The 12,969-nt window shown below is 51.2% G+C and overlaps 1 protein-coding gene across 2 annotated transcripts in view; it reads left to right on the top strand.

Moving 5' to 3' along the window:
- The first annotated feature begins 2,086 nt into the window (after window positions 1–2,086).
- Window positions 2,087–12,969, top strand: part of RSPO4 (R-spondin 4) — a 30,058-nt gene continuing 19,175 nt past the window's right edge. For both annotated transcript variants that reach the window (XM_030533245.1, XM_030533246.1), the window contains exon 1: window positions 2,087–2,451. In XM_030533245.1, the coding sequence (XP_030389105.1) occupies window positions 2,373–2,451 (79 nt within the window). In that variant the 5' untranslated portion in view covers window positions 2,087–2,372. The remainder of the gene's footprint in view (window positions 2,452–12,969) is intronic.

Genomic DNA, 12,969 nt, shown 5'->3' with positions numbered 1-12,969 from the left:
TCCCCCAGTCTGCATTCCGGGTAGTCCCGCTTAATGTGGCCTTTCCCCCTACCCTGGTAGCAGGTAATATCCTGGCTGGTCGAAGCGGCCTATCTTGCCTCTTGTCTTGAGGGATCCCATCTCCCCCCGTCCTCCGCTTCCCCTGGTGTGTGGGACAAGCTGCTTTCCTGGGAAAACCTGCCTCCAACACACTCCTCATCCAACTTTACCACTGCCTCCACCATCACTGGTTGATGTCTCCTCACCCAGACTTTAGAAGTGTCTGGGAGGATCTGCATGAATTGTTCTAATATCATGGCATCCATAATCTCTTCCACATGCTACCCACTTGGCCTCAGCCACTGGTTGGCTCAATCCTTCAACTTCTGCACAAATGCTCTGGGCCTGACCCCCTGAGTCTATCTGGCTGCCCTAAATTTCTCTCTGTACCTCTCAGCTGACAAGCCTACATGGTCTAATATTGGCCTGCTCGTCACTCAGCGTAAGTGGCTTGTGCTTCTCTCACCAGACAAAGGGCTAGCCATAATCGTGTATCCCAGCACACACAAGCAGCAATTCTCCCAAAAGTTAGTAGGAATGTGTCAGGACCAGCCCCGGGGCTCATTTTACAGAGTCCCAGCCCTCCTGACTTCCATTCCCCCTGGCAGGACTTATCACACTGCTGCACCTGGGTCTGCTCCTTCATGAATTCCTGAAACACTGGCTGTTGCTCCACCTGCCATCCCAGCAGAATTTGTTGCTTGGCCTGCTGGGTTTGCTGGAATGCCAGAAATGTCCTCTGCATCTCCTTCTGTTGCTCTACCAGCCGCCACATCAGCTTCTTGGTCTTTTCCAACTTGGCCTCCTGCACGCCGTCTCTCAAGCCTTTCTGGTTCTGTCTAACAAATGGTTCCCAGACAAGCCCCCCACTTGTGAATGGGCTCCCACTTCTTCTCCAGGAAAACCCTGGCTTGGAAGCCCTCTTGGTGAATTAAGCAGCCCACAGATCCACCAAGGTAACTTCACCACTTGTGCTCGTGGTTTGTCTCCTTAAGCTCCGGCTACAATACAAGCCTATAGCAGCAGTTCTGAGGCGCTCCCTCCTGCTCCCTGAATTAGCCTTGTACATTGCCTGCTTCCCTTCCTGGGTTCTCCGGGTGGTGAGCTAATTACCTCGTTAACTCACCAGGCTACCTGCAAGCATAAGTGTTCCCATCTTCCTCCACATTCAGTGCCCTGGGTGTCCTAAGTGACCAGGGTGCTAACTTCTCTAGAGACCAATTGGAGCCTGTTAACAGCACCCTGTCACTGTCCGCAGTACAGCAAGGCCATAGTAAAAGCGACCCAGACATCAGTCCTAGTGGTTAGCTCACACGGCCGTCCCACCAGTCGGGCTGTCAGCATTTAAACTGCCATTGCTGTCTAAACAATGCAGCCAAACAGCGTGCAAGGCCCAGAGCGAGCGGGACTGGCTGCGAAAGGGTTACGTGCTGGCAAACGCCAGTTCAGAGACAAGTCTCAGGTTCTACAGCTCTCAGAGAAACATTTATCAGCAGCTTGAAAAACGAGGCGCTGCAGCAGCTCTAAAGAGGATGAGGGGCAGATCCTGTAGGGGTGTAAACTGGCTCAGCTCCATTGAAGTCAGTGGAGTGACGGAGGTTTACTCCAGCTCTGGATCTGGCTTGTACCCATTTGTCTTTGCCGCCAAGACACAGCAGATCTGTCATATGGAGTGTGATTTAGTACATTCAAGTGATTAATTTTCCCCTTCCTAGAAGAAAGGCTGGAGAGACCAAAGCTAAATCTGACTAATTCACACGGGCTTGTGAGGGGAGCACCGGGATTCAGGGAAAGAGATGAAACAAAGCTTGCCGGCACTGCCAGGGTTAATTTGCTTGACTCCACCCAGAGTTTCTGAGCAGTGGACTCCGCGTTGAACCTGAATTCTCAAGCCTGGCAGAGGTACAAGTGCCGTGCAGATGCAGAGTGGGTCACTTCCCAGCTGAGGTGGAGCCTGGAGCGTTTCTGAGTGGTAAATTTCAGCCAATTTGTTTGCAAGTTGGTTTGTAGTTGTGGGATTTTTTGAAGGGGTGCGAGGGTGGGGGGTTGGGATCTGCATATAAGGACAAGTTCCCTGGACCGGCCATCACTTCTACGGCACCATGATCCCAGCAGTGGACTGAGCACCACCCGGGTCTTCGATGCTCCATTCATGCCACCTTCCAGCTTTGCTGCGTGACTGCTTAAGCCACTCGTGGGATGCTGTGAGCTCTGCTTTTGCAAGAGCCACTTTCTCTCCCTGCACCGGCCTCGCTCGGTCTGTATCCGGCAGGAGGCACGCCAGCCGCTTGGATGATCTGATTCCTTTCCTGCCCTAAATTACTCCTGCCCAGATGCAGTGGATACTTTTCATGTTGCTGTTATTCATCAACTCCATGGAAATGCGCATGCAGAAAAGAAGGAAGAAACAAGGTACAGTACACGCTGCCGTTTGCCTTTCTAGCTTGATAGCAACAGGCAGAGCTGCACTCGGGGAGGGCAGCCTAGGCTCAGAGAGATCCCAAGCAACTGGGAGAATTGGCAGGTGGGCAAACAATCGTCTGGCAACATTCTCGCCATAGGATGAGAGAGGCATGCAGGGGGCATTTTAGTCATGGCTGAAGCTGATCTGGATGGCTGTTATAGGGGATGGGGCACTGAGCAATGCAAAAGGAGAGTCCGGGGCTAATTTATGACAGCAGACACAAACTTTGCCGTTTGATCCCTTGGTGTCCCCCTCATCGTTAGCTCATTCTCATCTGTATGCGGAGCGCGAATACTTCTGAGCTGCGCGGCGCTGCTGTGGGGCTAGCTCAGCTGAGGTTTGCAGAAGTGCCCGGAAGAGGCAAAGCACAGTGGGAGTGTTCTGTATATTGTCGAGCAGGTCATTTTGGGGAAGGGGGGATGGGTAATTTAGCTGACTGTCACCTGGAGAGCCTGTCTGAGGTAATGGCTTTGAGATAGTGCAGAACTGGCCAGTTTTCATGGTGATTCCAAGTTTTGTGCAATACTTTGTCTCAAAAGTAGGGGAGCAATAGCTATCATGGCGGGTGCCCAGGCGAGTGTCTGTGCCATTGCAGAGCACTGGAATCCTGCGAACAGCAGATTGGCTGCCCAGCCTTTCCAGGGTCGATATTTCTGTTTGAGTGGGGAGGGTGGGAAAGTCAGGGCCAGAGCTCCTCACTAAACAGATTCAAATATTTTGGTCCAAATTCATCCCGGTGTCATCTCTGAGTCAACTGCACCAAGGGTAAGTTTGGCTCTTTGAGGTAAATTCTACTTTGGTGAACTTCCCTAATCTGTTCCGCTAGCTGGGATTCATTGGGTGAAACAGACATTTCATCCTGGCTTTGGGGACCACGAACCGACTGCTGTCTGAAGGCTCAGGCTTCTCTTCCCAGCTGCTGTTGCAGATAGATCCCCCCATGAAAGAACAGACCTGCTCAGAGAGACCGTTCCTGCCCCAGCCCCTCGGCACCACCTGGCTGAGGAGTGGCCTCCTTTGGCATCTTCTTTCTGCCTCCGCTGATGTCTAGCACTTAGGTATGGTCAGAGTCAATGGCCAACACTGGGTGAAGATCATATTGCATCTGGCTCGAAGCAGGGCAGGAAGTGCCTCTCACCTGCACACAGGTAGCAGACTAGGGCCATCAGACAGATCAGTCTGAATTCTGCAGCCATCAGGCCTGCCCTGTTTTTATACCTTGCCCTGTGTCCTGAGCAACTCACTTTTGTAATCAGAGCCTGCTGGAGAAGTGACCAGTGTTAATGGGAAAAGGGCTACTCAGTTGTCTCATGGGAGTCAAATCAATGTTCTCTGTTTTTATTGTGTGCTTTTGTAAAAGGTGATGAGTTGACGGGCGGGTGTTCATCATGTGTTGTGCAAGACATATCCATTGCAAAGCCCTGTGATTGCACTTGGCATGTGCCAACCATGCTGCAGGCATGTGCCAATGTTCTTCATGTTCTGAAGATTCAATACAAAAGGCCAGATCCTCAGTTGGTGTAAATCTATGGGGTTCCATGGAAATCAATGGGGTTGTGCTGATTTACATCAGCTGAGGATCTGGCCCACTGACTCTGCGGTGTAGATAAACAAATGGCGTCAGTTCATCTCGTATTTAAAGTATTGCACAACTGACGAACACAACATGTCTAAGACAAATGGCCCCAAGGCTGCGTAGCCTAGCAAAGTTCGCTGCACTGCTCATGGGAGAAACACAGGGAGTCCAGGGCTTTTGCTGCAGAGTCCAGTAATTGCCACTGGCTGCTCTCATCCTGCGACGGGGGGATAGGGCTCCTGGAGTCTGGTCCAGTCTCACTCTCTCCAATTGCCATTTTCTTTCATCCTTCAGCTAGTGTTGCTTGAAGCGCATTCTGAGAGCCAGACAGTACCTTTGGGATTGTCTCTGGCTGCAGAGACTAACCAGATACCAAACGTTTTCTCTGAGAGCAGGCAAGCACGCCTCTGGGATTCGGCATGAAGTCTGTTACGGGGGGCTTGTGAGGTAGGGTGACCAGACAGCAAACATGAAAAATCGGGACGGGGTGGGGATAATGGGAGCCTATATAAGAAAAAGACCCAAAAATCAGTACTGTCCCTATAAAATCGGGACATCTGGTCACCCTATTGTGAGGTGCCAGCCTGAAAAGAGAATTTGCTTAAATCAAGACGGGAAAAATATGGGGCCAGATACTGACCTTGGTTACACTAGTGCAAGTCTGGAGAAACCCTCTTAAATTCTACAGAGAAACTTCAAGCTTATACCAGCATAACTGAGGTTAGAATCCGGCTCATTGTCTTTGCTTGTGGGAGGGGTGGTTTTTGTAATGCTGAAAGGAGTTGGACTCCTGGGTTCTGTTCTGGCTCTGCCACTGACTATCTGCCTGCCTGTGGGCAAGTCACCTATCCGCCTCTGGGTCTGATTCAGATTTCACTGACATGGGTGTAAATCAGGAATTACTCTCTGCTTGTGTCAAGTATCAGAGGGGTGGCTGTGTTAGTCTGGATCTGTAAAAGCAGCAAAGAGTCATGTGGCACCTTATAGACTAACAGATGTATTGGAGCATGAGCTTTCGTGGGTGAATAACCACTTCGTCGGATGCATGTCTCTGCTTGTGAATGGAGTTCTGGCAATGCCGAGCCACTTCACAGGACATCAGAGCCGTGGCTTAACAAACACAGGTGCCTTGGCTCCAGCCAACTTAGAAACAGCAAGATCTGATATAGTGAAACAGCAGAGAGTGAAAGAAATATTTAAAAACAATCACTGAGGATTCAGATGCCTGCGATTGCTCATGGGCCCAGGGTCCCCCTTATGGTCTCAGGGATTTGACCTTCAAACAGTTCTCAGTTATTGTCCACACTGTAGATTTGATCCTTCACAGAGCCATCAAAGAATGGTAGCATCAGCCAGTAGCTGTACAGTGGTCCAGCAAAGGGAATTTGGGGAGCACCTCACAAAGAAATATCCTGGGGGACAAGGCGAGTTCTATACCCATGATGCCCAATTCCTCCTATGAAGGCACATTGGCTATTTATAGCTCAACTTCAAGCTACCACGTGGCTCAGATATGTTCCCTATTCAGGTTCTAGTAGATCATAGGTTGCTTCACAGTGGTTGGTACAAATGATTCTGCATGGCATAAATTGAGCAGTGAATAGATTCTGAGGAACAGCTGCCCAAGACCGGAGCAGCAGGGCTATCGAGGGTCAGGACTGAAGTCCATTGGCGGAGTAGCAGAGCATGGGCAGCTCTTAGGCACCTCTTCCCTTACATGAGGCCAGAGCTCTTGACCTCAAACACTAAGAGCCTGACCCAAAGTCTTTTGTGGCCAATGAAAAGACTCCCATTGAGCTCAGTTGGCTTCAGATCAGACTTTACCTGCACACCCCGTTTTGTGACTCCTAGAATCCTAGACTTTCAGGCCAGAGGGACAATCGTGATCATCCAGTCTGACTTCCTGCATATCACAGACAGACTCCTAAATGCTGGCTGAGGTCCTGAAGGCGTCTTATCATGGTTTAAAGACTTCAGAATACAGAGAATCCACCATTTACACTAGTTTAAACGTGCAAGTGACCCGGGGTCCATGCTGCAGAGGAAGGCAACCCTCCTCGCCCCCCCCGCCAGGATCTCTGCCAATCAGACCTGGGGAAAATTCCTTCCTGACCCAGAATATGGCCATCAGTTGGACCCTGAGCATGTGGGCAAGACCCAGCTGTCAGACACCTGGGAAAAAATTCTCCGTTGTAACTCAGAGCCCTCCCTACCTGGTGTCCCATCTCTAGTTGCAGTTCAGCTTCATGCCACTGTAGGCAATCTCATCACACCATCCCCTCCATAAACGAGGTTTTTTGCCCCCTCTGCTCCCCTGAGAAGGCTGTTCCAGAACGTTACTCCTCTGATGGTCGAGGGGTCAAGGTTCCTTTCCATCCCTCCCTCAGTGATCTCTACAGGTGAGAAAGTGAGTGATCGGCTGGGTGTGGCTCTGGCTTGGTTGTGTCATTGGCTCCCTCTGCTTGACGGAGTCACTGAGATCCTTTCTGCTCTTCTTCCTAGGGGCTCTTTTGTGGGCAGTTCCCCAGTAGCACAGAGCCGAGCAGAGGAGGTGCAGCAGCATGACCCTGGCTACTGGATGTTAATACCGAGCCTGAAGTGTTTGTGGGAATAGGCCAGCCCCAGCTGATGGGATCTGACTGAGACCTGACCGAGAGAGAAGAGCAAAGACTCTTAGGCTTGTATGAACTGGTGCGTTAGCCACACAAAACTTCTCTTTGCTGTCAGCCAGCTCAGGTACCAAATTGGGTTCTGCCCCAGCAAAGCACCTATGCTCCTGCTTAGCTTTCAGCATGTGAGTTGTCTCATTGAAGCATAGACTGTTCTCAGTGGCAGCAGATGACAGAACAAGGAGCAATGGTCTCAAGTTGCAGTAGGGGAGGTCTAGATTGGATAATAGGAAACACTATTTCCCTAGGAGGATGGTGAAGCCCTGGAATGGGTTCCCTAGGGAGGTGGTGGAATCTCCTTCCTTAGAGGTTTTTAAGGTCAGGCCTGACAAAGCCCTGGCTGGGATGATTTAGTTAGGAATTGGTCCTGCTTTGAGCAGGGGGTTGGACTAGATACCTCCTGAAGTCCCTTCCAAGCCTGACATTCTATGATTCTATGTGCTTAAGTGGTGTGCTGGATGGGAGCCAGAATCCCCGATGCACTCACAGTCTGCGAGTCAATCAGAACAAAGACCTCACCTGCATAACGAAGTGCTACCTTGAGATTCTCATGTCCCTTTTTCTCCTAGCATCATCATCATTATCAATAAAAGAGCTCTGGTCCACCTGCAAAATGTGGATCTGAGGGATTTGGGGCCTGGGGCTGTCATGATGGGACCTGTAAACTCCATGCACAGTTTGGGCGTGCTTGTGTCTGGGGGGTTGGACTGGGATCATCTCTAAGGACTCCACATATACAGGGCAGGTGAGAGGTACGCAACATAAAATCAATACTTAAAACAACATGTCTAATTACAATAGCTCCTTTTGGCATCAGTTATTTCTTTGCTGGCCTCACTCCCGCTCTCCCCTCTTCCACAAAACTAATCCTGTTTCACATACTCTCAGGCTGGAGGTTTCTATGTCTACGAACATATAAGAGTGGCCATATCGGGTCAGACCAAAGGTCCATCCAGCCAGTATCCTGTCTTCTGTCAGTAACCAATGCCAGGTGCTCCAGAGGGAATGGACAGAACAGGGAATCACCAAGTGATCCATCCCCTGTCACCCCTTCCCAGCTTCTGGCAAACTAAGGCTAGGGATACCATTCCTGCCAAGCCTGGCTAATAGCCACTGATGGACCTGTCCTCCATGAACTTATCTAGCTCTTTCTTGAATATATTTTAAGGCTACCTCCCATCGTTATATGTGTGGTTCCCATTCATGTTGTCAGGGCTGATGCATACCTCCCCCTCCCCACCTCGGCGCTTGGAAGGGACAGTGCTAACCAGTGCATCTCACTTGTTCTCCTGCTCGCTGTTGAAGTTACCAGTCTGGGCCTTGAGTCTGCTGCTCCATTCCCTTCCCTCTCCCCAAAATATACACTCCCCCCTCCTCAGCTCTGGAGGTTTGGGTGAAATGGAACCTGACTCCCAAGCACCCTTGGTGCAAGGGACGACTGTGTGAAACCCACACCTTCCCGGAGTGGGCCCAGCCCTGCAGCCCTGGCTTAGGCAAAGCTCCCTCTGCAGTCTATGAGCCAGGGCTGTCTGACCAACGCGCTCCAAAACGTTCCTCACAGCTACAGAGTCTCACCAGTTTAGAGCCTGCACGAGTCAGGTGTCCGGTGTAAATCAGGAGGAATTCCACTGAAGCCAGCAGAGCTACGCTGGTGTGAATGAGCCCAGGATCAGCACTAATACTCATGTTTACTTGCCCTTCATGTGACTTTAAGGGACATGGTCAAACTCACCAAGCAGAGTGGGATGGTGCCCAAAAGGCCGAGGGCTCACAAACAGCCTTTGTGGGCTGCATGTGGGGATGCGTTACTCTAAGCTGCTTCTCTTACACTTTGAGCACAGCTAGACCTCGGGAAAGGAAACCGTTTTGTTTGTGATTTTTTCATGGCTAGGTCAATACTACAGGATAGGGGTATGGTTGGTCCCCTCACGTCGCTCTCACGGAACCAGCGTGAGTATAAATAGCCCAGATAGCGGCAGCGGGGGCCCGGCTGAGCTGGGCCAAGCACAAACCCACTGGTTTCAGGCCAGTTTGCAGGCGGCATAGCTGGGCCCTGCCGCCACGACGCTCCCTGTGCTGTGGCTACACAGCTGGCTATACTCGTGCTAGCACACTGAGAGCTAGTGCGAGTGTGTGTGCATGCCTGGCATGAGCCGCTGGGATAGGCATGGCCCTGCACTACTGTCTTCTCCTAGAAATGGCTTTGATCCCCCCAGTCTGTAACACCGCAGCGCACTGTATTTGTGCTTTATCAGCCATCACCCTCGTACAGCCCCGGGGAGCAATTCTATGGTGTTATACAATCATCAGAGCGGGGAGAGATTGCTCCATGCAGAGATCTACATGTACCCTGGCATTGCTCGGCTCGGCTCTCCTGGCACTTCCTTCCGGTGCTCCTTTCCCATTCTGGCAGTTAATGGGCTAATTATCCCCTTAGCTCTGCCCCACTCGGCCGAACTAGTCATTAGCCACCCCTCCTCTCAATCAGGCCCTCTCCAGGGGAGCTAATTGGATTTACAGTAACCAATGCTGGCTCAGCTTCTGGTTCTCAGCACTCTGTCACACACTCATGGCTTGTGGAGTAGACCTTGTCTGTTTCAGCTGGTGCCCTCCCAAGCTAGGCCGGGAACTACAAACTTCTTTCAGCTGCTCTGCTCCCAGCTCGCAAACAAATTGTCGACAGAGAATGTAAAAAATATCATAAAAACGTAAAAGCGCAATAGACACTCATAAATTCCTTGGCATTTCAGTGAAGTCCCTCCAGCTACAGCTAGGAACACAAATGTTGCAGGCATTTAGCAAATATGTAATGTTGACCATAACAACTTAATGGGTCCAAGGTGCCTTATTAACTGGAGGGGAAAGCCAAGCCATATCGAATCCTCATGGCCATAAATGAGCCTTCTCCCAGCACAGTGTGGTGCCACTTTGAGTCCTGGGATCTGAAAACAGGGCTGTGGGGAGAAAGCAGCCATGGCAAATGTCTCTGTGTAAAAGACCCAGGTACGGGAGCCAGGATGAATGCTACTTTGGGGCAGTCAGCTGGAATGTGGCACCGGGACCCTCTCCCCAGAGAAAGCTGCCGGGTTCTCCCAGGGGCTGTTTCCCTTGCTGTCAGGCAGTGCAAGGTGGTGTTTGTTCTGAAGGCAGCTGCTGAGGGTTCATCTCCTTCCTCCTCTCACTGAGGGTAGTCTACACTACAGGATTATTCTGATTTTACATAAACTGGTTTTGTAAAACAGATTGTATGAAGTCGAGTGCATGCAGCCATACAAAGCACAATAATTCAGTGGTGTGTGTCCATGTACAGAGGCTAGCATCGATTTCTGGAGCGTTGCACTGTGGGTAGCTATCCTGTAGCTATCCCATAGTTCCCGCAGTCTCCCCCGCCCATTGGAATTCTGGGTTGAGATCTCAATGCATGATGGTACAAAAACAGTGTCGCAGGTGATTCTGGGTAAATGTCATCACTCATTCCTTCCTCCATGAAAGCAATGGCAGACAATCATTTTGCCCCCTTTTTCCCTGGATTGCCCTGGCAGATGCCATAGCACGGCAACCATGGAGCCCGTTTTGCCTTTTGTCACTGTCACCGTATGTGTACTGGCTGATGCTGACAGAGGCGGTACTGCAGCGCTACACAGCAGCATTCATTTGCCTTTGCAAGGTAGCAGAGATGGTTACCAGTTGTTCTGTACTATCTGCTGTGCCAGTGTAAATTGGCAATGAGATGACGGTTATCAGTCATTCTATATCATCTGCTGCTGTCATGGGTGCTCCTGGCTGACCTTTGCTGAGGTTAGCTGGGGGCGCAAAGACAAAAATGGGAATGACCCAGGGGGTCATTCCCTCCTTTATGTTGTATCTAAAAATAGAGTCAGTCCTGCCTAGAATATGGGGCAAGCGTACTAGAGAACCAGTGTATCAGAGAGCACAGCTGCTCTGAGTCAGATCCTGCAGAAATGATGAGCTGTATGCTATTCTAGGGGGTGCCCCTGCAACAACCCCACCCGTTGCTTCTCTCCTCCCCCAACCCTCCTGGGCTACCGTGGCAGTGTCCCCCCATTTGTGTGATGAAGTAATAAAGAATGCAGGAATAAGAAACACTGACTTTTTAGTGAGATAAAATGAGGGGGAGGCAGCCTCCAGCTTCTGTGATAGTCCAGGCAGGACATTAAACGGTCATGGGGAGAGGAGCCCAGCCTCCCGCTGCTATGAAGTCCAGGCAGTACAGTATCTTTTCTTTAGACGTGAAAGGGGGCGGGGGCTGATGGAGCTCAGCCTCCAGTTGCTATGATGAGGACGGTTACCAGCCATTCTGTACCATCTGCCAGAAATAACCGGGAGTCATTCCTATTTTTACCCAGGCGCCCCCGGCTGACCTCACCTGAGGCCAGCCAGGAGCACTCACGGGATGATGACAAGGATGGCTACCAGTCTTTCTGCACTGTTCTGTCTGCCACCGGGGAAGGGAGGGGAGAGGATGCTGTTGTTCAGTGCCGCGGCACCGTGTCTACCAGCAGCATGCAGTAGACATATGATGACATTGAAAAAAGTCAAGAAACGATGTTTTTCCCTTTTCTTTCATGGCGGGGAAGGGTGTAAATTGACGAGATATACCCTGAACCACCCCGGACAGTGTGTTTGACCCTACAGGCACTGGGAGCTCAGCCAAGAATGAAAATACCTTTCGGAGACTGCAGGGACTGTGGGATAGCTGGAGTCCTCAGTACCCCCTCCCTCCCTCCATGAGCGTCCATTTGATTCTTTGGCTTTCCATGACACTTGTCACACAGCACTGTGCTGTGGACTCTGTATCATAGCCTGGAGAGTTTTTTCAAATGCTTTGGCATTTCATATTCTGTAATGGAGCTGTGATAGAACCGATTTGTCTCCCCATACAGCGATCAGATCCAGTATCTCCCGTACGGTCCATGCTGGAGCTCTTTTTGGATTTGGGACTGCATCGCCACCCGTGCTGATCAGAGCTCCACGCTGGGCAAACAGGAAATGAAATTCAAAAGTTCACGGGGCTTTTCCTGTCTAACTGTTCAGTGCATCCGAGTTCAGATTGCTGTCCAGAGCGGTCACAGTGGAGCACTGTGGGATACCGCCCGGAGGCCAATACCGTCGATTTGCGGCCACACTAACTCTAATCCGATATGGTAATACCGATTTCAGCGCTACTCCTCTCGTCGGGGAGGAGTACAGAAACAGGTTTAAAGAGCCCTTTATATCGCTATAAAGGGCCTCGTTGTGTGGACGGGTGCAGGGTTAAATGGGTTTAACGCTGCTAAAATTGGTTTAAACGCGTAGTGTAGACCAGGCCTGAGCAACAGGAATTGCTTAATTGTTATCTGTACCTGGGGTTTCTTTATTGTCTTCAGAAGCTTCTCCCAGACCCCCACCCCTTCCAAATGGAATGGGGCCCAATTCCACCTCAGTTACACCGGTGTAAATCAGGAGCCAATCTACTTCAGTTAGTGGTTCTACCCTAGTGTAAGGGAGAGGAGACTCTTAGGGCCCCTTTCATGGGAGTGTCACCAGCAGGCATCCAGGAAGCAGTGGCTAGTATTTTTCGGCTCTGTTCGGTGGTCCTTACGTCTCAGTGGGTGCTGGGTATTTGGCATGAAAGGTCTGTGGCTGCTGCCAGACCTAGCTTCGCACCTACAGAGTCCTTGGCATTTTCAAGGTGCCCCAGAACCATTGACTAATCACCGCCTGGCATGGAAGAGTTGGAACCCTTCTCTTACAGATGGGGGGGCTGAGCTGCAGAGAGGGGCAGTGACTTGCCCAAAGTCACCCAGCGAGTCAGTGTTTGAACTCAGCGAGCGAGACTCTCCCGGCCTCGCTAGGCCAGGCTGCTGCAGAGATTATCTGACACAAGCAAAGGCCGTGGGGCTGGGACTCAGGAAGTCCTGGATTCTGCCCCCAGCTCCACCACTGTCTGGCTGTCTGAGACCCACACAAGGGACCTTTTGCCCTTTGGACCCTTTGCAGAGCGATTGCCTGGTTTGTGCGGGGCACTGGGATACGGGGGCATCTCTGAAGCCGAAGGCAGGTAATGCCTGCTTTTTGAAATCTGCTCTGCGGGAGGGGTGCCCAGGGCTCAGCTGGCTGCCAAGCCTGGAGATTCCCCCCTACCCTTGCTGTGATGCTCCGTCCTCCAGGCTCCGTGCACCCTGTCTCCCTGACGGGGAAGTGCCGACACGCCGAGCCCA

Source organism: Gopherus evgoodei, chromosome 14, assembly GCF_007399415.2.
Source record: "Gopherus evgoodei ecotype Sinaloan lineage chromosome 14, rGopEvg1_v1.p, whole genome shotgun sequence".
In the NCBI taxonomy this organism is placed as follows: domain Eukaryota; kingdom Metazoa; phylum Chordata; order Testudines; family Testudinidae; genus Gopherus; species Gopherus evgoodei.
Note: the sequence above shows the minus strand (reverse complement) of the source record. Positions and strands in the feature narration are given on the sequence as shown.